At 40.9% G+C, this 23,224-nt stretch overlaps 1 protein-coding gene across 4 annotated transcripts in view; it reads left to right on the top strand.

The window, feature by feature from the left end:
- The window catches only part of IPCEF1 (interaction protein for cytohesin exchange factors 1), a 43,858-nt gene that overhangs the window by 12,404 nt on the left and 8,230 nt on the right, over positions 1-23,224 (top strand). The window contains exons 5-10 of one of the 4 annotated variants that reach the window (XM_087718269.1): positions 8,997-9,033; positions 9,582-9,751; positions 17,189-17,262; positions 17,570-17,641; positions 19,122-19,183; positions 20,697-20,788. In XM_087718269.1, the coding sequence (XP_087574395.1) occupies positions 8,997-9,033; positions 9,582-9,751; positions 17,189-17,262; positions 17,570-17,641; positions 19,122-19,183; positions 20,697-20,788 (507 nt within the window). Of the gene's footprint in view, positions 1-8,798; positions 9,034-9,084; positions 9,214-9,581; positions 9,752-17,188; positions 17,263-17,569; positions 17,642-19,121; positions 19,184-20,696; positions 20,789-23,224 lie in introns of those variants that run through there. The other 3 variants (XM_087718267.1, XM_087718270.1, XM_087718271.1) reach the window with 3 other exon arrangements.

Here is a 23,224-nt window from a genome sequence, read left to right on the forward strand (position 1 = left end):
CGAACCTGGGCAAAGGTCCCCCTGGTCACAGCCAACAAATGGTGTTCTAAAGTCAGCTGGGGATCCAGGAGGACTCCCAAATTGCGAACCCTCTCTGAGGGGCGTATAATTTCACCCCCCAGCCTGAGAGATGGAATAGTTTGCCAATCTTTGGGAGGGAACATCAGAAGCCACTCGGTCTTGTCTGGATTGAGTGCCAACTTATTTGCTCCCATCCAGACCCTAACAGCCTCCAGGCACTGGCACATCACTTCTACTGCTTCGCTGAGTTGGCACAGGGCGGACAGATACAGCTGCGTATCGTCCGTGTATTGATGGTGCTTAATCCCGTGCCGGCGTATGATCTCACCCAGCGGCTTCATGTAGATGTTAAATAGGAGGGGGGACAGGACCAAGCCCTGCGGCACGCCATAGTTGAGGGGCCTTGGGGTCGACCTCTGCCCTCCGACCAACACCGACTGCGACCTGCCCGAGAGGTAGGAGGAACCACCGGAGGACAGTGCCTCCCACTCCCACCTCTTGCAACCATCGCAGAAGGATACCATTGTCGATGGTATCGAAGGCCGCTGAGAGGTCAAGGAGCACAAGGATAGAGGGGTGACCCCTATCCCTGGCTCGCCAGAGATCATCAATCAGCACGACCAAAGCAGTTTCTGTGCTGTAACCAGGCCTGAAACCCGACTGATAGGAATCTAGATAATCGGTTTCATCCAAGGACCGTCGAAGTTGAGAGGCCACCACTTTCTCAACAACCTTCCCAACTAAGGGCAGGTTGGAGACTGGATGATAGTTTCTCAAAATGGCTGGGTCCAGAGACGGTTTCTTCAGGAGGGGTCTCACCACCGCATCCTTTAGGAGGGGCGGGAAGATTCCCTCCCAGAGAGAGGTGTTAACAATCGTCCGGATCCAGCCACGTGTCACCTCTCTGCTGGTCGAGACCAGCCAGGAGGGGCACGGGTCCAGTATACAAGTGGAGACACTCACTGCTCCCATGGCCTTGTCCACTTCCTCAGGAGAAGCAAGTTGAAACTGAATCCATAAAGTATGCTCAAGACCTTCCCCCGGTACCTCCGCTGTTACCGTGCAATTGGAGTCCAGCTCTGTCCGAATCCGAGCGACTTTATCCGTTAAATACTGAACAAATTCCTCAGCTCTACCTTGTAAAGGGTCATCCGCATCCCTCCCTTTCAAGAGGGAGCGGGTTATTCTAAACAAGGCGGCTGGGCGTGATTCAGCGGATGCAATAAGGGCGCCAAAATGCGAGCATTTCGCCGCCCGTATTGCCACAAGATAGGCTCTGATAAAGGCTTTCATCAGTGCTCGGTCTGACTCAGATTTACTGGTCCTCCAGCGGCGCTCTAGGCGTCTCTTTTGGCGCTTCATCTCCCGGAGTTCCTCGGTAAACCAAGGGGCCCTCCTGGATCCGCTGCCTCGGAGAGGTCGCAAAGGCGCAATCCGGTTTAGAGCCCCTGCCGCCGCTGTATTCCAGGCAGCGACTAAGCACTCCACCGGATTGTGGACGATAGTGTCAGGTATTTCTCCAAGCGCCGTCTGAAATCCCATAGGGTCCATCAGGCGCCTGGGGCGGAGCCACCTAATCGGTTCCCCCTCCCTACAATGGGGGATTGGTTTCCAAAAGTCAAGCCTCAATAGGAAGTGATCAGACCATGACAAGGGCAAGGTTTTAATGCTCTTCAACTCTAGATCACATCTCCACTGCTCCAAAAGGAATACGAGGTCAAGCGTGTGACCTGCTGAATGAGTCGAACCCCAAATTACTTGGGTCAAGTCCATGGCTGTCAAACTCCTGCGCCCCGTTAGAGCGTTCACCAAGTGTAGGCAGGTTGAAATCCCCCAGAACCATAAGCCTGGGGAACTCTACCGCCAACTTGGCTACTGACTCGAGGAGCGAGGGGAGGGCTGTTGCAATGCTGTTGGGAGGTAGGTACATTAGCAACAAACCTACTTGACCACCAAGGTCCAACTTCATCAACAGGGACTCACACCCGACAAGCTCCGGAGCAGGGATCCTATGAGGAACTAAAGACGTTTGGACGATGACAGCCACTCCCCCACCCCTTTCTCTGGGGTTGCGGCTGATGAAGCACCTGAAATCCTTCTGGGCACATTTCAGCGAGGGGGACTCCTCCCTCCGGGCCCAGCCAGGTTTCAGTAATACATGCCAGGTCTGCCCCCTCGTCTAAAATTAGGTCCCGGACAAGGGGAGCTTTGTGAACCACAGACCTGGCATTTAGCAACAACAGCCTGAGACCAGGGCCCTGACAGTTCTCGCCATCTGGCCCTGGAGTGGAACTAGCAGGGCCGGAAGGAGGGATCTCTGTGACGTAGCGAACCCTCCTTCCCCGGTAATGGCTAGCCCTGAAGTTCCCGTCATACCTGCCTCTCCCCATAGTGACTGTAATGCTCCGGCCCACCACCGCACCTGTAGACCCCATATCCCCTCCCACAGCCTCCGCACCATCCAGAGGGCAATCTTTGTCACTCATTCCGGGACGGGAGGTAGGCCTGCGCCCCCTACCACTTCTGCAATAGCACTCAGTGGAGGAGGCACCAGGCTGTACTCTCAGTCCTCTCACACAAACCCAGCCACTCATCCATGCATTCCCCACATAGGTCAATTAAAACACAAAAAATACAACAATAATAAAGTTAAAAAAGTGGGTACAGTCATCAATCAGGCATACCATTCACACCGCATTCCTAAAAATTTATGGCGCACTGTGCAAGTATAGATTAATAACTGTGCAGATAGTTCTTAAAATTTGAGATAGTTGAGCGCCAACAGTGGTATACAAGTGGTATACAGGTGGTAGGCAGGTGGTAGGCAGGTGGTATACCTAGTTCTTGGAAAGGTATAACAAAGGGTCCAGAGTCTAAAGTCCGGGGTGGCCGAGGTGGATCGTGAAAGAGGGGGGGGGTACATTAGAAACATTAAGTCCCCCCTTGTAGTTCTGCCATCTTCCGTCGCTCCCTCCGTTGGACAGATGTACCAAGGAGCAAACCAAGGAGCAGACTATAGATGTTACCGACAAGTCCGAGGGCCTCTGCACTCGTTGTAAGTGCTCCCACCCATCCAGAGTCCAGCGTGCCGCAATGAGATGACTTGAGCGAGCGCTATCCAAGATGATACCCCAAGGGCAATGGCGGGTGATAATGATGATAATGATGGTAATGATGGTAATAGTCAAAGCCAGATGGGGCTGCGCCAGCGAGTCCAGAAGCCCAGAGACCGTGGCCAGAGGAGGCCAGGTGTTGAGAGACCAAAGCAGGGGAGAGCCAGATGCCAGGCAGAAGACACAGGAGGAGAGCCCACAGCAGCGAGGGTGGGCAGAGGAGAAATCGTGCCAGGAGAGCAGCCAGGCCAGGCAAGGAACAAACAAGCCAGGCAAGGAACGGAGGAGGAAAGAGGCAGCGTCGGCAAGGAAGTGGGGCCAAGCAGGGAGGGGGGGCCATCCGGAAGGGCTGCTGCGGCGCCAGGCAAAGCCAGCCGCCCAGTTTGTCCAGTCCCAGTAATAGTCCAGCTCGCTCACCCCCTCTCCGGGGCGACTATTGCTATTGAAGCAGCTTCAACTCCTGTGCATCTTGCAGGGAGGCTGTGCAAGGATGTGGGAAGGGAAAGTAAAGATGACTTCATAAAGATGACTTTCCCTTCCTGTCACATGACCTGCGTGTCAGTTCCTATTCAGCCAATATGACTGTTGGGTACCAGGCATACTAGTGTCCAGCTTATTCAACAGGAAATGAGCAGAGGGCAGCCCCTTTTACGTAATCATCTCCATCACCGCTTAAATACCACAATCAGTAGTAAAGTTTGTGTTGAGAGACAATAAGAGATACTCATTCCACAATGGGTCAGACAGTTACTAGGACTTGACTAAGCATAGGGGATATGAAGAAGACACTGTCATGAGCATCGTATTCTTAAAGAGTGGTTGCAATCCTTGAAGGCTTGGTGTGGTGTGGAATATAATTATTTTTAACTGTTCTGACCTAGAGAGTATCACTAATGCAGTTCCAGGGAAAATGTTCAGGGGAAAAAAATCAAATCGCTTCAATTTTCTGAATCTGTTTAGGAAATTTGTAAATGTGACGAATGCTTCCAGGTTGTTGAAATAGCTTCATTGCATTTAATTTAATAATTTGCTTTGACTTCAAATTCACTGGGGAGGATTGTTTTGATTCAGAGATTTGATTGAATCAATTTCAATTGCAATTTCTAAATTGAAGCTTCACACAGACCCCTTAATCCAGAACACAATACTTTCTGCAAGACTGACTTCAATTGACATAACTAAGGTTGGAGACAAAGATTCTGCTAAACAACTGCATTTTCACCCTTTATTTATACAAAACTGAAATATGTTGATTGGGAAATACAGGAACAGATGCTTTGGATGAAGATTCCCTCTTGACACTTGTAATAATGTAGTAAATGTTGTACAGGCATGGATAGTCTCTTTTGGGGCAAGATATCTGAGAAGCTACTCGATGAAGACCATAACCTAAGCTTCCCCCCCACCTCAGTTTAGGGAAGCAATCAGCACTAAAGTTGCTTTCATTACTTTTATCATTGTCTCTCCAAAGAGAGGGAGAGGGACATGCAGTATATAACTATCGTGTACTCTAAGCTGTTTTCTACATATCTGGACTCAGTGTCCTAACAGTTTCACTATTACCTGCAAGGTCATGTTTAAAAAGTAGTGCCATGGGAATTCTGCTTGAACCCCTAGCATAGAAGTCTTGACGTTCCACTGTATTCTGTGTTTTCTGACTTACATAACAGTCTATTTGGTTTGAACTTTGGATCAATCCATCTGCTGGGTCATTTATAAATTACATAGAGTCTGGTGATAATAATAATTATTAGTCTTATAGATTGGAATGAAAAGCGTTCTACTTGTTGGAAGTGACCTAGAAGTTTCAACTAGCGTAGAGATAATATTGATGTCTTAGCTGGTTTCTTTAGATGAATCCATGTTACATTATTTCCAAAAGAGCTATATTTGTTGTTTATTTGTATCTTTTTAAAGCCAACAGATGAGGCATATGTCTAGTCCTTCCTTCCTTCCTTCCTTCCTTCCTTCCTTCCTTCCTTCCTTCCTTCCTTCCTTCCTTCCTTCCTTCCTTCCTTCCTTCCTTCCTTATAAACTCTGTACAATGAGGTTATCAGGGGGAAGTTCACCTTTTTATTCTGTTTGTGAGAATGACAAAAGGATCTCAGTGATTGTGGCAAATTTTGGACTCCAAAGGGAGTACATTTGGCATCACCAAAGTGTGAATGTGTGTGTGTGTGTGTGTGTGTGTGTGTGTGTGTGTGTTTCAGAGGTGGTATTTAGCAGCTTCTGACCATTCTGGAGAACTGGTAGTGGAAGTTTTGAGTAGTTCGAAGAACTGGTAAATACCACCTCTGACTGGCTCCACCCCTATCTATTCTCTGCCTGCCAAGTCCCAGCTGATTGGGAGGGAATGGAGATTTTACAGTATCCTTCCCTTTCCACCAAGTCACACCACGTCCACCAAGCCACAGAACCGGTAGTAAAAAGAAATTGAATCTCACCACCGGTGTGTTGGCATTAGATGCTCTTTTTTTAGTGCCAATTTACTTTTATTTGGTAGTAACATTAAAAATTTATGTAACAATGATCTCCCTCACGTTAAGTAAATTCAATTGTTTATTTCCAATTGTAGATTTTAAGAAATGCTGAAAGTGTGGCCTCAACATTCTATAAATAGTTTTTGAAAATGAATTCACATAGATCTGGACTAAATTGAAATACATTTTCATGAGGCAACTAAAACTAGGTGAAAGAACAATTTCTGGCTTTGATGTTGCAAATTTTCTTCCCTGTTGACATCCATGTTGCTCCTGTGACAATGTGGTGTGTTGTTTACTCATCAGCAGGATGATGATGAGACAGCATTGTCCTTTCGACACTGTCTTTGAAACAGAGATGATGTGATAGTTCCCTAAGAGAGGGGACAGTTCAATTCATATCAGAATCATTTTAATTTACATTGATTGAGATTCATTTCTAATCTTCCATTCAGTAAAATCAAATTAACTTTTGTTTTTATAGATCTTATGGTAATTTCCAGAACTCCATATGTATTTCCAACTTCCCATGTTTTGAATAGGTTAAGATATAAAATGGATACTTAAGATATATAAGGCACACTAGAAAACTCTAACTTCTCCTGCTTTTGAGGAGAAAAATGAATGTTTAATCTTTTTTACCTATTTTGTCCCTTAAAATGCCCACAAAATCCCACAAGGGTTGGAATATGTTGGCCCTGTCCAAGAGATTGCTCACCTATGTGCACCCCAGGCCAAAAATATTGCTCAAGTCTTTTGACTGAAGTCATTTGAGCTCTGTAACTCCATCATTAGTGGCAATACGGGCGGCAAAATGTACACATTTTTCCGCTCTTATTGCGTCCGCAGAATCTCGCCCAGCCGCCCTGTTTAGGATAACCCGCTCCCTCCTGAAAGGGGAGGACGCGGGGAAGCCCTTACAGGGAAGGGCTGAGGAATTTGCTCAGTTTCTGTCTGACAAAATCACTCAGATTCGGACAGACCTTGACTCCACTTGGACAGTACCAGCGGAGATGCCACGGTAGGGCCTTGATCAGACTTCTTGGAATGAGTTCCAGCTTGTCATCCCAGAGGAAGTGGACAAGGCCATGGGAGCGATGAGTGCCTCCACCTGTTTACTGGACCCGTGCCCCCCCTGGTTGGTCTCGACCAGAAGGCTGGCTCCAGAGGATCACGAACACGTCTCTGCAGGAGGGATCTTTCCTGCAACCTTTGAAGGAAGCGGTGGTAAGACCCCTCCTTAAGAAGCCTTCTCTGGACCCAGCTATCCTTAAAAACTATCGTCCAGTCTCCAACATCCCTTTTTTGGGGAAGGTTGTCGAGAAGGTGGTGGCCCTTCAACTCCGACGGACCTTGGATGAAGCAGATTATCTAGACTCCTTTCAGTCTGGTTTCAGGCCTGGATACTGCATTGAAACCGCCTTGGTCGTGCTGACCGATGATCTCTGGCAGGCCAGGGATAGAGGACATTCCTCTATCCTGGTGCTCCTTGACCTCTCAGCCGCTTTCAATACCATCGACCATGGTATTCTTCTGCGATGGCTGGAAGAGGTGGGAGTGTGAGGCACCGTTTTACGGTGGTTCTCCTCTTACCTCTCCTGCAGGTCGCAGTCGGTGTTGGTTGGAGGACAAAGGTCGACCCCTAGGCCCCTTAAATATGGGGTGCCGCAGGGCTCGGTCTTGTCCCCCCTCCTATTCAATATCTACATGAAGCCACTGGGTGAGATCATTTGCCGGCACGGTATTAAATACCATCAATACGCGGATGATACTCAGTTGTATCTCTCTGCCCCGTGCCAACTCAGTGAAGCGGTGGAAGTGATGTGCCAGTGCCTGGAAGCTGTCAGGGTCTGGATGGGAGTGAACAAACTTGCACTCAATCCTGACAAGACCGAGTGGCTGTGGATGTTGCCCCCCAAGGACAGTCCAGATATTCCATCTCTAAGCCTGGAGGGTGAAACTTTACAACCCTCAGAGAGGGTCCGCAACTTGGGTGTTCTCCTGGACCCACAGCTGACATTAGAACATCACTTGTCAGGGGGGACCAGGGGGGCCTTTGCCCAGGTCCGCCTGGTATACCAGTTGCGGCCCTACCTGGACCGGGAGGCACTTCAAATGGTCGCTCGCGCCCTCGTCACCTCAAGACTTGACTACTGTAACGCGCTCTACATGGGGCTGCCCCTGAAAAGCGTTCGGAGACTACAATTGGTCCAGAATGCAGCCGAGCGAGCAATATTGGGTGTACCAAGGTACACCCATGTTACACCTATCCTCCGCGAGCTGCACTGGCTTCCTATCAGTCTCCGAATGTGTTTCAAGGTGCTGATTATATAACCCACAATGCAATAAAGAAAACTACCATAACTAAAAGATTATGTTATGGGGAACATCTATTTAATTTTTTTTTAAAATTCAACAATAAGACAAAGGGTGATGAATTGAGATACTAAAGTGAAGCATAGCACCCTTTTTTGTCAGGGTTGAACAAAGAACTTACAACTTTGCATATTTACATTGATTAAATGTGTGAATGGCCAGCTGTGTGACATACCAATGAGTTAAAGTTCATTCCAGTTCAAAATCTGCAAATACACGATCACAGTAACCACACTACTTCCACTAGAGATGATTCATATGTTTAACTGAGAGTCCTAAAAGAAGGATTTGCTATGTGATATTTGTCGATTGAACCTTCATATTTATGTCTTATTGATTTCAGTAGGATTACCTTGGCTATGTTGTGGTACAAACTGGTGACAAAAATATAGGTTGACTCTCTCTCTTTCCCCTGATTCTTTGCTATTTGCCGAGCTCTGCCATGGGAATGGCTGCTGAGTGATACAAAGATTAATGGTAGTTATGCCATGTGGGATGGGCAGGTTTTCATACTTTACATACCATTGAGTCCTGGACACACAATGTTTTCTTTTACCCTTTGAATATTAGGGACTGATATAAAGCTGCAAAAGCTTCATTTTCAGATGGCTGCTTTTTGGTTTGTGTTCCTGTATCTAGCTACCCTTACACAGACTAGCTTGCTGCAGGTGTGAAACAGGAAGCTGTACTGAAAGAGAAAGAAGGGAGAGAGAGAGAGAGAGAGAGAGAGAGAGAGGGAGAGGGAGAGGGAAAGAGAGAGAGAGAGAAGAGTGCAGTACTTTTTCTCTAGGAGCTCCACATGAATCAATTTTAATTAGAGCATGTTATGCTTCAGCTCCTGGCTTTCCCATTTGCTGTGTGGCGAGCCTGTTTGAAAGATTGCATTCTATGGCAAGCTCTACCTCCATCTCTTCTTCTTTTTCCTCCTCCTCCTTCTCTGTCTTCTGCAAATGTTACAACATCAATTGAAATTTCCTCTTTTCTTTCTTTTCTGCGTGCCTTGCAGATCCCTTTGCGTCAGAAGACGAGAAAGAAAAATCAAGGTACTGAGTCTGCTTTGTTCCTCTTTTTGTTTACATTGATATCTTACTCATGTGAAGCTGAGGGCTTTTCAAATCAGCTTGTGGTAGTGCTGGTGGCGGTTGCTGTTTCGTACTCTGTTCAATTTTTGGTTTGACAGCAGAAAACAATGACATGCTCTTCATTTGGACTAAACTGCTTTGGTATGTCAATAATGGTGTCTCTGAGTATATCTGTGTGTGTGTGTGTGTGTATGTGTGTGTGTGTGAAGCAAGACAAATGCCTTATCAGCTGTGACCAATAATTTTGAGGCAAATTAGCTTCGAAGGATATTTTAGCCACACATTAATACTTGCTGGAGAGATCTCTAAGGGTAAAAACTAGCAGCTGATTTTCATTGGAAATATATTTCTCACTCTGAGGGAGTTTTCCTGAAAGCGTCGCTTTCACTAATTTAACTCTGTGAACAGTTTGTACCCTGAAAATCCTAGGGTGCATTTAAAAGTAAAAATAATATTCAGCTTGGGGTTTTTTGTGTTTATTAAAGTGACACTTGCTTCTAATCACACAGGTTTTTACACCATGAGTCGCCGAAGGATCTCATGTAAGGATCTCGGACTGGCTGATTGTCAGGGTTGGCTGTATAAAAAAAAGGAAAAAGGAGGCTTTATTGGCAACAAATGGAAAAAGTTTTGGTGTGTCCTGAAGGCTTCGTCTTTATACTGGTATAGCAATCAACTGGTAAGAATGTCAATTTCTTCATTTCTATAAAGAAACCAAAATAGAATTGTACTTCCCTACAATTAAATCCTGCCTAAAACTTAACTATATATATCTGGTGCATTTCGGTGTCATATATGAGGTAATTCAACAATGGTGGGAAAGACACTGTTTCTGACGGGGATAGTGGGGTTGTCTGTTGTTGATAAAAAAATATGTTAATAAACTATATCTCATGTCAATCAACAGCCAGAGAGAAGTTTGGGGTTTGTAAGAAGAGAAGAATGCATTTATTTCCCACTTCTGTGCAATCAATCCTATCCACATTCTTTTTCCCCCTACAGTTTGTAAGGTAGGAAAGGGAAATGTTATGACTGGAGTATGTCAGAATGGCTACAAATGCTACATCTTTCCTCTCTACCCCTCTATGAGGCTGGCACCCACTCTGCTGGCCTTCTGGAAGGCCGTTGAAACATGGTTTTGTGTACCAACTTGGATATAACATGCTAGTGGAACCTGCTTGATGCTATGTATGACAATTAATGGAAAGCATCTTGGGATGTTTCGCTGCTATTTTGTTTTTTAACTGTTTCACCTTTTTTAAAAAAAATCAAATTGGCTGTTTCAATATTTTTGATATATTTAGATTATTATTTTGAATACCGCCCATATTCAAAATAATATGTGAGACGTCAGCTACATCAGCGTGATTGAATCAGTCAACAAATGAAAACTGTTTGTGCTCTTTTTGCCTAATCGTGCTCACTAGCTTGATGCAAATGAACTTATAGATCGACAATCCAAGCAATTTCTTTATTGGATATAAGCATTTATGTCCCACTTTCCTTACACCCATGTACGATTCACAGATGTCCTTTCCATTAGAGCAGTTTTGTTCCGAGATGGCATTTTATAAATAATTTAAATATGTCCTTCATTTTTTTAGGAAGTTACACTGATAAATTAGTGTCAGCAAAGCTTAACATAAATAGTTTCTGTTTCTATTATTGTTATTATGCCAACTGACCTTTATCTGTCTTTTCCACTCTTGTGGTCTCCATATTGCAATATCTATAATTGCAGTTACTGCCTTGTATGGAGATTATAGGACTTGCGTTTCAATATGACTAAATTTTTCTTACCATACTGCATTCATAAAGGTAATCTGGCATAACATTTTTTGAAAAACCAACTAGTTAGGGGGTTACTTATAGTGTAGATGTCTGGACCAGTGGTGGGATTCAGCCCGTTTGCACCGCTTTGGGAGAACTGGTTGTTAAGTTTCTGAGCAGTTTGGTGAATTGGTTGTTGGAAGAAATCATTAAGGCAGAGAAATGGTTATTATATTATTTGAATCCCACGACTGGTAAGTAGGGCAAAACACCAGTTCCCCAAAGTATAATTCATTTGAGATTCCAAGGTGATACTAGAAATATGAATCAATTTAAATGTTGAGATTCTAATCCAATTAGAATACAGAAACAGCTCTTGTTGCCTTCTGGGAGTCAAGGTGCTAAGGTTGTTTTGATATTTTTTTAAAAATAAATCTGACATCAGTATCTCTTTGATCCACTGTAAGGTTTGGTAACTGTGGAGTCCTTGATGCTCTCTTAGATATTTTCTTGGAGACATTTTATTATCAGACTAGATAACATCTTTAGTCCTAGATGGTTCAGTGTCAGAAGTTTTCCTTGATTAAGAAGTTTGTTCTAAGAGAATTCTACTCTTAATCTATGGATATCACAGTATTTTTAGTATCCTATTAAATGATAGCATGGCTACTGTGCATCAAGATTTTGGTGAGGAGTGTGTCCTGATTAGTTTGAAGACATGAAAAGCTGAAGAGGGTTTATCCTTTTGCCTTTGTTTTAACTGTGTTGTTAAACAAATAGTTTCAATTTTGGTTCACTACTGCCTCTGAGGTTTTACTGAAAAGAAGAATGAAAAACCATTAAATAGAATTGACAACAATCATTTTAAACTTGATTCTAAAACAGTTGGATATATTCATGGGGAAATCCACTCAACATTAATTAGCATGATTTGCTTGTTAAAAATGGAATCACGGTCTTCATTAATGATCACTCAATTTAATTGATTCCTATGTTATTCTTGGATGTGTGTATATATATATATATATATATATATATATATATATATATATATATATATATATATATATATATATATATATGCATGCATGCATGCATACATACATACATACATACGTGTGTGTGTGTGTGTGTGTGTGTGTGTGTGTGTATGGTTATGGTTAGCTCAATGGTTAACACATCTGCCTAAAAGGCAATAGAGCACAGGTTCGATTCCCAGCAAGGATATGGCTAGCTGATGAGAGCTAAATAGCTTGAAATAGATCTATACTAGTCTCCCTTTATTTATTTATCAGCACAAATATAACTAACTAACTAACTAACATACATACATACATACATGCATGCATGCATGCATGCATACATACATACATACATACATACATACATACATACATACATATATATATATATATATATATATATATATATATATACACACACACACACACACACACACACACACACACACACACTCAAGCATTTAGCAGCTATTTCCATAGAAAAGCTAGAATGAATTAGTGCATTACAATCTACTTAGGGTTTCCCATTAGGATTCAGACTATAGCAAGTCTTATGAATGATAACTCAACACTTCTGAAAGCATTTTGCTCTTTTCTGTTCACAGTTTTGTTCCTTATAATCCTTTGGGATTTGATTTGTTACCATTGTCATGACATATGTCATCAACAATCAAACTACGGTTTTTATTCCACAGTGGTTCTCAACCTGTGGTCTGTGGATGCTAGGTTCACAAAGGCTTGAAAGGGGGTTCGTGATGAAGAAAAGTTTGAGAACCACTGTACAACCATTAGCATATAGTCCTCCCCATCCATATCTTACTGAACTACCATTTTCGGCAGACACTGTTTTTCTTGCTAATTCCTGAGAGTTCTAATTCCTGAGAGAGTCCTGCTACAGGTTCTTCACATCCCATGTGATAGATGGGATGATATTGATTACCACCTGATGATCCCCAAAGGTATCTCCTTGGGCATTGTGCGAAAAGAATGCAGGACTTGGTAGGCTTTTGTCTTAGTCTAGTATGGCTTTTCTTATATTTTCATTGCCCTGTAGCAAGAATGATAAGAAGAATTCCATCTGCTGTATGTTTTTTCTCAGTTTATTTATTTAATATCCCACTTTTATTGTTATTTTTTTATAAATAACTTAACACACACAATACTCCTTTCTAATTCTATTTTCTCCACAACAACAATCCTGTGAGATGATTTGGGCTGAAAAAGAGTGACTGGCCCAAAGTCACACATAGTCAGATAGAGCTCCAGAATATTTTGTACAGCAACAGAATAGTTCAATGATGGCCATTGAGTAAGACAGTGAAATGTATGAATTTGGAAAAAAAAATTATACATCTGTTGATTAGACTATAGAAAATGTATGATTTATTCATTACCTGTATTTCTAAACTGCCCTACTCCTCACAACAACTCAAGGCAATTTATTAAATATACGATACATTTAATAGGCTGGAAGTAGAAAATATTTTGTGCTAATATAGCATTCAACTATCAAAATCTCTTTACTGAATAGTGAAGGGAAAAGAGATTTTGATAGTTGAATTTTGTCTAATCATGAAGGCTGTGTAAATAAAAATCTCTTAGTTGATCCATAGAAGTCTTGCTCTTTTTAAGTTATTACTCCACAATGATTTTTCATGAATAAAGAGCAATAAAAAGTTCAGCCATCTTACCTAAGAAATGCTCTTACAAGTGGACACGTGTGGTGCTCCAAGTACTTAAGGCACCAGTCACATGTGCAGACATGTGTCTCTCCCACCTAATAGTCACATAGTGGAAAACAATAGATTTCTTTGGTCATGTGGGTATCCTCAGGCTCTCTAAACCCAGCATAAAATAAGATCTCGAAATTACATAACCTCACAATTATAGAATAATCTTTTATGCCCAAGGGAAAGAGATTGATTATCTGTGAGAAGGAAAAAGTTTTTCCACGAATGCCTGTCAGTGGAAGACCATAGACCTCAGGAGCAAAGAAATTATTTGTAGTACTATAAACAGAACTTATGATTCAGGTTTCACTTCCACATGGAAACAGTCAGTTAACTGCCAAGAAAAAACAATTGCTGTGCAAGCATTCACTTTCTTTGTACCACTATGAGATGAAATGCTCTAATGCATTCATAATGTCTTTGACTAAGGAAGATAGTTCTAATAATGAGAATGCATTCTTGAATCAAGTGTCATGTTGAGGTCTTAAATTCCATTGTTTTTGTTTATCAGGGATGGAGACAGCTCAAACCCAAACTCTCTTGGTTGAGAAAGAATATGCATTGTATTCTAACCATGTTGACTAGATATAAGTTTTGGGTTTCAGATAGGGGTTAAGCATCTGACCAGCATTTGCTAGCATTTATTTTTCTTGGGGCTTCCCTATAATCAGGTGGCTTCTGTTAGCAAAAGTGCACTGGATGTAAAAATGGCAAGGCTGTTTTATGTCTCCCAATAGAAATAGAGTTTTCAAGATCAAAAGCTTTTTCTGCAAGAAGAAATTGTAATTGCAACCTAGCACCCATTATTTCCTGGGGTTTTAGGAATATGGTGATTTGTAACCTTCACTATTCTCTGCAATCCTATCCTCACTTCACATTCTAATTTTATAAATGGAAATTTTAGTCACTGATCTGTTTGTTGAGGCAGATACCTTCGTCTCAGAAACAATGTTCATCCTTTGATTGCTTGGCCAGCCATGCTTGCTTTATGCTTCTTCAGGATGGGAAATAATATTTTTATGAAGGAAGAAGACTATTATCTTTGAACAATATCTTTTGTTGCCCAGAGATTCTGGGGTATGTAACTTAGCAACAGCAGATTTGTGCTGTATATCTCCTAGTCTATCAGTGAGCTTTCAGAGAATATAAGTATTCGTTAGGCTTTTAAATTAATTCAGCCTACATTTTGCCCTTTCCACACATGTTTGCCAATTACAGGAGAGTCAATTCTCCTTGAATCACACAGGCTGTTAGCAAATAGGGATCTACTTTAGTTTTTATTAAATCCTGAAATGAACCGTGCAAAGTCAGACAGATTGATTGATTGATTATTACTATCAAGTTGTTTTTGAATCCTAGCAACCGCCACCTGGATAGACTTTCTCCAGGGTGATTTATCCTGTTCATCCATCATCACTGTAACACAGTCCATCCACTTTGCTGCTGGTCATTCTTTTCTTCCCTTGCCTCCTGCCTTTACCTGTGTTGAATTCTTTCCCAGAGAACTAAGAATTCTTTTCAAAAATGCACAAATGTGAATCTGAATCCTCCTAAAGTAATGTTAATGATTCAGAATATGTAAAATAATAGAGAAAGGGATATATAGCCTCCAAAACTCTTTATATTTGGAGAAAACATCATAATTAGATTAGGAGAAAGAGTTTTGTTGCTGATGGATCTACTTTCTAATTATGGTAAATGGTTTACCACAAAACTGTCCAGCAGTGCTGCTATAGAGGGTTGCAATCTTACACGGGAAAAGACCCGAATACAACAAGACCAGCATATATATATATGTGTGTGTGTGTGTGTGTGTGTGTGTGTGTGTTTTATGAAATTTGTATTATGGCACATGCTTGTTCATGTTCTTCTGTTTATACCAGGGTTTGTTCCATATCCATCTAGCCTCTTTTCCCTAACTGACAATAGGGACAGTTTAACAGACTGCACGAAAGGTATTGAATAGTCTTTAGTTCACTAGCACCTGAACCAGTTTTTCTTAACTTTTGTTTGCTAATGTTTTTGACCAAGGAATGGGCAGCTGACTCACACTCCATTTGCATTTGAAGATAATAAAAATTAATGAACTGATCTTTCTAAAACCTTGCAGGCTTCTTACTTGGTGCCATTTATGTGAGAAATGCAGCTTTCATAAGTACAAAAATCCACTCCTGGGAAGAATGGATTTTATAGCATACTCACTATACTATACTCTCTACTAGAACATACTCTAATATAAAATTTGGAAATGAGAATTATTTTTGCAACTTTCACTAGAAAGATACAAGTCAATGGTATATCAGTCACCAATCTTCTTCTTTACTTCTCCTTTTGAAATATCTTAGAAGCAGATGACTTAGCAGCTCTCTGATAATGGGAATGGTATTTACTGTCTAAATGTTCAGAAAACCACCTATTGAAGGATGTGCTCATATACATCCATGGTCCCTTCATACTGATAGCCTTGACTTACGACCACATTTGAGCCCAAAATTTCTGTTGTTAAGTGAAACATTTGTTAAGTGAGTTTTACCCCATTTTATGACTTTCTTTCCACAGTTGTTAAGTGAATCATTCCCATTGATAAGTTAATAATCCAGTTGTTAAGTGAATCTTGCTTCCCCATTGACTTTGTTTGTGAGCAGGTCTCAAAAGGTGATCACACGACCTTGGGACGCAGCAATGGTCATAAATATGAACCAGTTGCCAAACATCTGAATTTTGATCACGCGATCATGGGGATGCTGCAAAGGTTGTACCTGAAAAAAGGTCACTTTTTTCAGTGCCGTTGTAACTTTGAACAATCACTAAATGAACTGTTTTAAGTTGAGGACTATCTATGTTTGTTTGTCTATGTTTGTTTTATTTAAACCTGAATTTATCTGAATTTCTGCAGCTCTATTTCTGCAGAGAACACAGTTATTTCAGATTTTACAGCTGTCTAGAATCCTATGAGCTAGTGATAGAAAATAAACCCCTGTCTTGTCCAATTAAATAACTGCTAAACATTTGAGTATAAGAATGCAGGAAGACAACGTAGAATAAAGAAATATGAAAGCTAAATAAGTAAGCTTATACAGAAGGCTATAAAACTATTTTATATTGTTATGTGTTTTGTTTTTTTCTGTATGTGTTGGGTTTTTTCTTTTCTGTTTTTAAAGGTTAAAGTGCTTAATAAAAATTATTTTTTAAAAAAGAATGCAGGGAGCAAAGCAGTGGTGGGTTTCAATTTATTTTACTACCAGTTCGCTTATGCGCGCTTGCTTGTGCGACACTTCTGCGCATGCGCAGAAGCGTCCGGGCTGGTGGGCGGAGCCTCCCACTGCTGCCACTACCAGTTTGCCTGATCTGGGGTGAACCAGCAGAAACCCACCTCTGGAGCAAAGGTCCTGTATATTTTGTCCTTATTTGTTATATACTACTAGAAATAATTCCTCAGAATATATTATGGTTTACAATTTAGCTCAAGCAGCTAAAAATATATTTTCCATAATGTGAAGTGTGATACAAAGTTCAATCAATTTCCAATATCCATTTTTTATGAATAACATGGCATACATTAATCTTTTGTGGGTTTCTCCTCCCCCCCCTTAGGCAGAGAAAGCAGAAGGCTTCCTCAACCTTCCCAACTTCACAGTGGATCAAGCAACAGAATGCAAGAAAAAACAGTAAGTCTAGCATTCTGTTTTGGTCTTTGGGAAAGTTACAAATTATTTTGAAGTTACAGCGAATTAAGAAGAATAAAGCAGAATAAAGCTGGGATTGAACATTGCTTAAATAGTAATCCACCCAAATGCATGATATTACTTTATTCTGGAAAAAGGAGAGCACAACATTGCAGCCTGATGGATTTTCAAAAAGTTTGTATTTCATTACAGGGATATTTTCACTGTATTGAAATGTTTCTGATTCTTTTATTCAGCCTAACTTTTAGAAAGTCTAATATTTTCCCATATGTTTTAATTTGTTTGGAAGCGCGATGAAGATCACACATCCACAAATCAAGACATTCTATTTTGCAGCAGAAAATGTACACGAAATGAATAGGTAAGTAAAAATAAATACCCAACTTCAGTTTCTTTCAGTGGATTAATTGTATTGTTTTGATTATTATTTCTATATAGACTGTTGTCTAAAGTGTCAGTTCAATGGCTTTTGTTAAGGTGGTGGCCTAGAAATCAGAAGACTGTGAGGTCTAGTCCCACTTTAGGCTTGAAAACTAACTGGGTGACTTTGGGCCACTCACTTTCTCTCTCAGTCCAACTTACCTCACAGGACTGTTGTGACCAAAATAGGTGAGGAAGGAGTATTATGTATGTTCACTGTGTGGAGTTACTTATAAAGTAATCAAGGCAAGAATCCCCAAAGAAGACTGTGGAAAATCTGTTGTCAAGAAAACTGTACAATTATATCTCTGATGCCACCAGGAGTTGGTTGAAGGCCATTTTTGCCTTTATCCTAGTGTATGGAATACAGCTGGCAGAGGGATTCCTGCTCAAAGAAAGTTGTGTCCCAAAAACAACTATCTGTGCAAATGAGAAATTGAATGTAGCCTATACTTGAAGGTTTGTTTTGAGATATACAGCAGTGGAAGTGCAAATAAATATCTTCAATTATTTCCATTTGAGTGAAGAACTTTAATAGGGATTATGTCTGCTTGGTAGGTTTGATTCAGTTTACTTTAATACATACTCTAGTAAATTATCAGTTTACATGAACACATATTAGTCTACGCTGTTCTAAGACACACTTGATATGACATTCAAGGTTGATTCAGCCTTCCATTCTTCCGAGGTTGGTAAAATGAGGACCCAGATTGTTGGGGGCAATATGCTGACTCTGTAAAACCCCTTTGTTGTAGCCCGCTGGTAGCCAGTGCAGTCAGACAATAAAGAGGTTGGGGAGGAACATGGGCCAGTCCTGGGGATTAAGGAAAGCTCAGACGAGGGCTCTGCCTCAGAGACAGAGAGGGACAGCAGTGAGGCAGAAGAACAGCTGGAACTTGTTCCCAGTTTGCGCATGTGCAGAGCTGCCAGAAGACAAGAACAACTAAGAAAGCAGGGTCGAATTAGGAGTAAAGCCATACCTTGGAGGTGATTGGCCTCTCCCATAGGAAACAAAAGAGGAATGAACAGGGAGTGGGCTTTTGCAGGAAACAATTCATTCATTTGGTTGGTTGGCCAACCAAGATTGGCCAAGTTCTGTGTGTGACTTTAAGAAACTCTGTGCCAGGTTTGCCTTGCTGTGCATTTGGAAACTAGTTATCTGGCAGCACTGCAAACGAGATAAGGTGTGTGTGGATAAACATTCCTCTGAAATACTGTTTACTAAACCTTGCTAACTGTGAATGAAAGGAATTCACACTCATGTAAATAAAAGAGATTTTGCAGGGACTAAGACTTTGCTTCTTGCTTTCTAAGGAAGCCTGGGTCAGAACACTCTTAGAGATGGGTGTAAGCACCGTGAAGCAGTATATAAGTATTGCTATTGCTATTCTATTCAAATGTATCTCCATTTTAAATTTCAGATGGCTAAATAAATTAGGCGTGGCAGTCTTAGACCAACAGGCTAATAAAAAAAATGAAGAAGGTAAGTTCAGATGTCAACTTTTTACAAGGAATCTCATTGTGCTTTTGTATATGAAGATTACTTTTTTTGTGGGGTGGGGGGGAAACAGTAGGGAATTTAAATATTTGATTAGACCAAAATGAATCCTTAGTATTGAACAACTTCAAACATTTTGCAGGATAGGGACAGGATTAGTTCTGGGATATGGGTGGACTTGGTTCAGTATGCATTCTTAAACCATCTGACTTGATTTCTATTTGTATCAACAGAAAGAATAAAGCAGTTTCCTTCAGTTTTCATGCTGGGATATCAGCTAAAAAACGCACAAAAACATAAATGAGCATGCACATCTTAGATTAAAATGTGTGCAAACATTCATTAATAGGATCAAATGAGTACAAAATGCTCATTTAAGGTGAAATGTATCAGACCGCATATTTTATGGGCAAATGCACTAAAATTATATGAATGGTTGCGTAATATTCTTTTTTAAATCACAGGGTTAGGTCTTTGCAAGAGCACAGAGCAGATTCAGCAATGAAAAGGCTTAAAATGTTAGGCTGTTTCAAAATATATCAGTTTCTTCATTCCTATTCAAGGCTTTTGCCATTGTGCCAATTCAATTAATCCATGTAGAAGATGCCCAAAATACTGAGTGTCTTGTGGCTACAAACTATTGCTGAACTTAACCTCTTAATAGCCCAGCCAATAAGCCTAATGAAGAAGGATGTTTGAATTGGAGCCGTAAAATCCCTAAGATATGAAATCTATATAAAGGCTTTATATATAGCTTTTATATAAGGCTTACACGAACCTTTATGTAAGCCTTTTTTCTCTCCTCAAGTAGTAGTCCAGATATGAAACAGACTGACAATTGAGTTAAGGATAGGTTGCAACAATACAAACACAGCTTTGTGTATTCTCTTCTCTTCTCTTCTCTTCTCTTCTCTTCTCTTCTCTTCTCTTCTCTTCTCTTCTCTTCTCTTCTCTTCTCTTCTCTTCTCCTCTCCTCTCCTCTCCTCTCCTCTCCTCTCCTCTCCTCTCTATTCTTATTCCTATTCCTATTCCTATTCCTATTCCTATTCCTATTCCTATTCCTATTCCTATTCCTATTCCATCCCATCCCATCCCATCCCACCCCATCCCACCCCACCCCATCCCATCCCACCCCACCCCTCCCCTCCATTCTATTCTATTCTATTCTATTCTATTCTATTCTATTCTATTCTATTCTATTCTATTCTATTCTATTCTATTCTATTCTTTCTAGGAGAGAATAGAATAGAATAGAATAGAATAGAATGGAATAGCTATTGCTATTCCTAATTTTATTCTATTCTGAAAGTGGGTTTTTAGGAAAAACAAGAAGTTGCTCTTCAAGAAAGTTGCTTGCATTCAAAATTCCCTTTCTGAATGATAGGGTCAGAAATCAATATGTTCTGCTTTCAATTAAAGTAATCATGAAATGTGCTTTATTTTACTGGACATTAAATAGAATGTCTTCCACATTTTAATGGTTGCAATCTTGTTTCAGAATGCTATAGTGAAAGTGAGCATGAAGATCCAGAAATAAATGCAGAGACACCACCCCCTCCATATTCAGATCAATTGCTGCTGTCTGATTTGGTATGAATTATAGTAATTAACTTGCTACCATTTGCTAAATGGCTTGTCCAAATGTCACCCTGTATAGTTTAAAAAATAGCTTCCAAGATAGGCAATCCGTAGAAAGAGTTGTGAATTGTTTATCCTTTTTAAAGTCATGTGACAAAAGAAATGTTAAGCAAATCACTAGGGTTTTTTGTTTCTTTTAAGGAATCATTTATTTTAAACATTTTATACTACCAGTCATGTAATCCTCTCCAAGCAGTTTATAATTGCAAAATGCATAAAAAATTCAAGATGATGGACTTTTGATCAAACATCAAGGGATGCAACCTGTTGGCTTAAAAAAAAACTTGCACAGTGGGATTTAGTGTAAAAGTTTAAAGGATAATCACACAAGCCTCTTGCCTTACAATGGATTGATTTATTTCTCAAAGAATTAAAAGACAAAAAAAGGCCAGATGCACATCATGGATTTTATGGACTGCAATGCCCCTTATCCTAATGGGCTACCTTCTTTCTTACCCAGTCGAGAATACCACTCCCCACTGAATTCCCTTTCACAAAGTTTCTGATTTTGCTTTGCTTTTCCCTTCTCCAATAATAAGGACCATTATGGTTGTTTTACTGTTGTGCTTGAATGTCCCTGCTGATCTTCCCTTGAGTTGATCCTTGGAGAAGTATTTAAGAGCACCATTAGGAAGGGTAGCTCTCTTTTTCTGTTCTCCTTTCACCATGTTTTCTTTCCTTGGGGAAGAAAAAGTAAAAAAAAACCAAAAACACCAAGTAGACACATTAGGGACTGGGAAATGATGCAGCCTGACCCCCAGAGCATCAGGAAAGGAACATAAAAATGGCATCTTCATTTGAAGAGAAGATTAGAGATGATGGGAGCTAGGAAGGAAGCTAGAGGAAACAGTAAAAGGGTAAAAGTAAAGGTTCCCCTCGCACATATGTGCTAATCATTCCCAACTCTAGGGGGCGGTGCTCATCTCCATTTCAAAACCAAAGAGCCAGCGCTGTCTGAAGATGTTTCTGTGGTCATGTGGCTGGCATGACTAGGTGCCAAAGGTGCACAGAAAGCTGTTACCTTCCCACCAAAGTGGTCCCTATTTTTCTACTTGCATTTTTGCTTTTGAACAGCTAGGTTGGCTGAAGCTGGGACAAGTAACAAGAGCTTACTCAGTTACATAGCACTAGGGATTCAAACCGCCGAACTGCCAACATTTCTGATCGACAAGCTCAGTGTCTTAGCTACTATTCTCCAGCTCTCAAGGGAATACAATAAGATATTTGGGTTGTGCTTCTTCTGGAAGCCAATCAGCATCTACAATGAGTTTCTCAACCTCAACAATTTTAAGTTGTTTGGACCTCAAGCCCCAGAATTCCCCAGCAAGTGTGTTGACTGGGAAATTCTTGGAGTTGAGGTCTCTGTATGTTAAAATTGCTGAAGTTGAGAAATACCCGGGATATGTAATAGAACAAAGAGGCTCTGTGGAAAGAATATTTTAGCCAGCATTAGTAAGAACTTACCAAAGAACCACAGTCAGACAAACTTCTCATTCTTGATTTAGAGAACAAACCTTTCAAAATAACATCTTCTGGACTATGTACCTGATTATTCTAGTTCCAGTGAGACAGAAATGTTGTTTGAAACCTCTATGGTTCCTTTTAAAAAATAAATGTAATGTATTGAGGATTAAAATGATTTGAGCTGCCTCAGTGTTTATCCTGAATAATGGTTCCACGTAATTCAGACAGTCTAGAGTCTAGTTGTTATCCCCAAACCATGACTTCAAAATATTCACCGGTGAGGTATTTTACATATAATTAATGGCCTTTTGCTGGGGGAATGGAGAGATGCAGGTTTTAGCCTTGTCAAGTTTGCAAATATCAAATAAGGAATTATGGTATTAGAACAGAGGGCCATGCAAGGCACAATATTTTCTCCTAATGGTTTTCTGCTGTTTTAGTAAGATAAGGTAATCCTTTCCAACTGCCTCCAACTCAGTTGAATTCTGTGGTGAGGAACAAGTGCATATGTGTGCCGACATGCACAGACATGCATCCATACATAAGTGTGCACACATACATACATGCACATTGACTATGCAAGTCCATGGTAGAAAAAAATAAATGCAATTAAACACATATTTCTATTTTAAGGTGAAAAAGGCCTGTAATTCTGAAAGCCTTCTTAGCAGAGGAAGAGGCTATTGTTGCCTGTTTTCATCTTTTAACCTGCCGTCTTCCTATACTCTTCTGAGAGGACCTCCAACCTTCAGAACAGATGGCAAAAATGTACAGGTGGTCCTTGACTTATGACCACAATTGAGCCCAACATATCTGTTGTTAAGTGAGACATTTGTTAAGATGCCCATTTTGCGACTTTTCTTGCCACAGTCATTAAGAGAATCACTGAATTAGTTAAGTCAGTAACATGATTGCTAAGTAAAT

Source organism: Thamnophis sirtalis, unplaced genomic scaffold (assembly GCF_051295495.1).
Source record: "Thamnophis sirtalis isolate CommonGarterSnake01/CBP01778 unplaced genomic scaffold, rThaSir2_p1.2 scaffold_6, whole genome shotgun sequence".
NCBI classification, from domain to species: domain Eukaryota; kingdom Metazoa; phylum Chordata; class Lepidosauria; order Squamata; family Natricidae; genus Thamnophis; species Thamnophis sirtalis.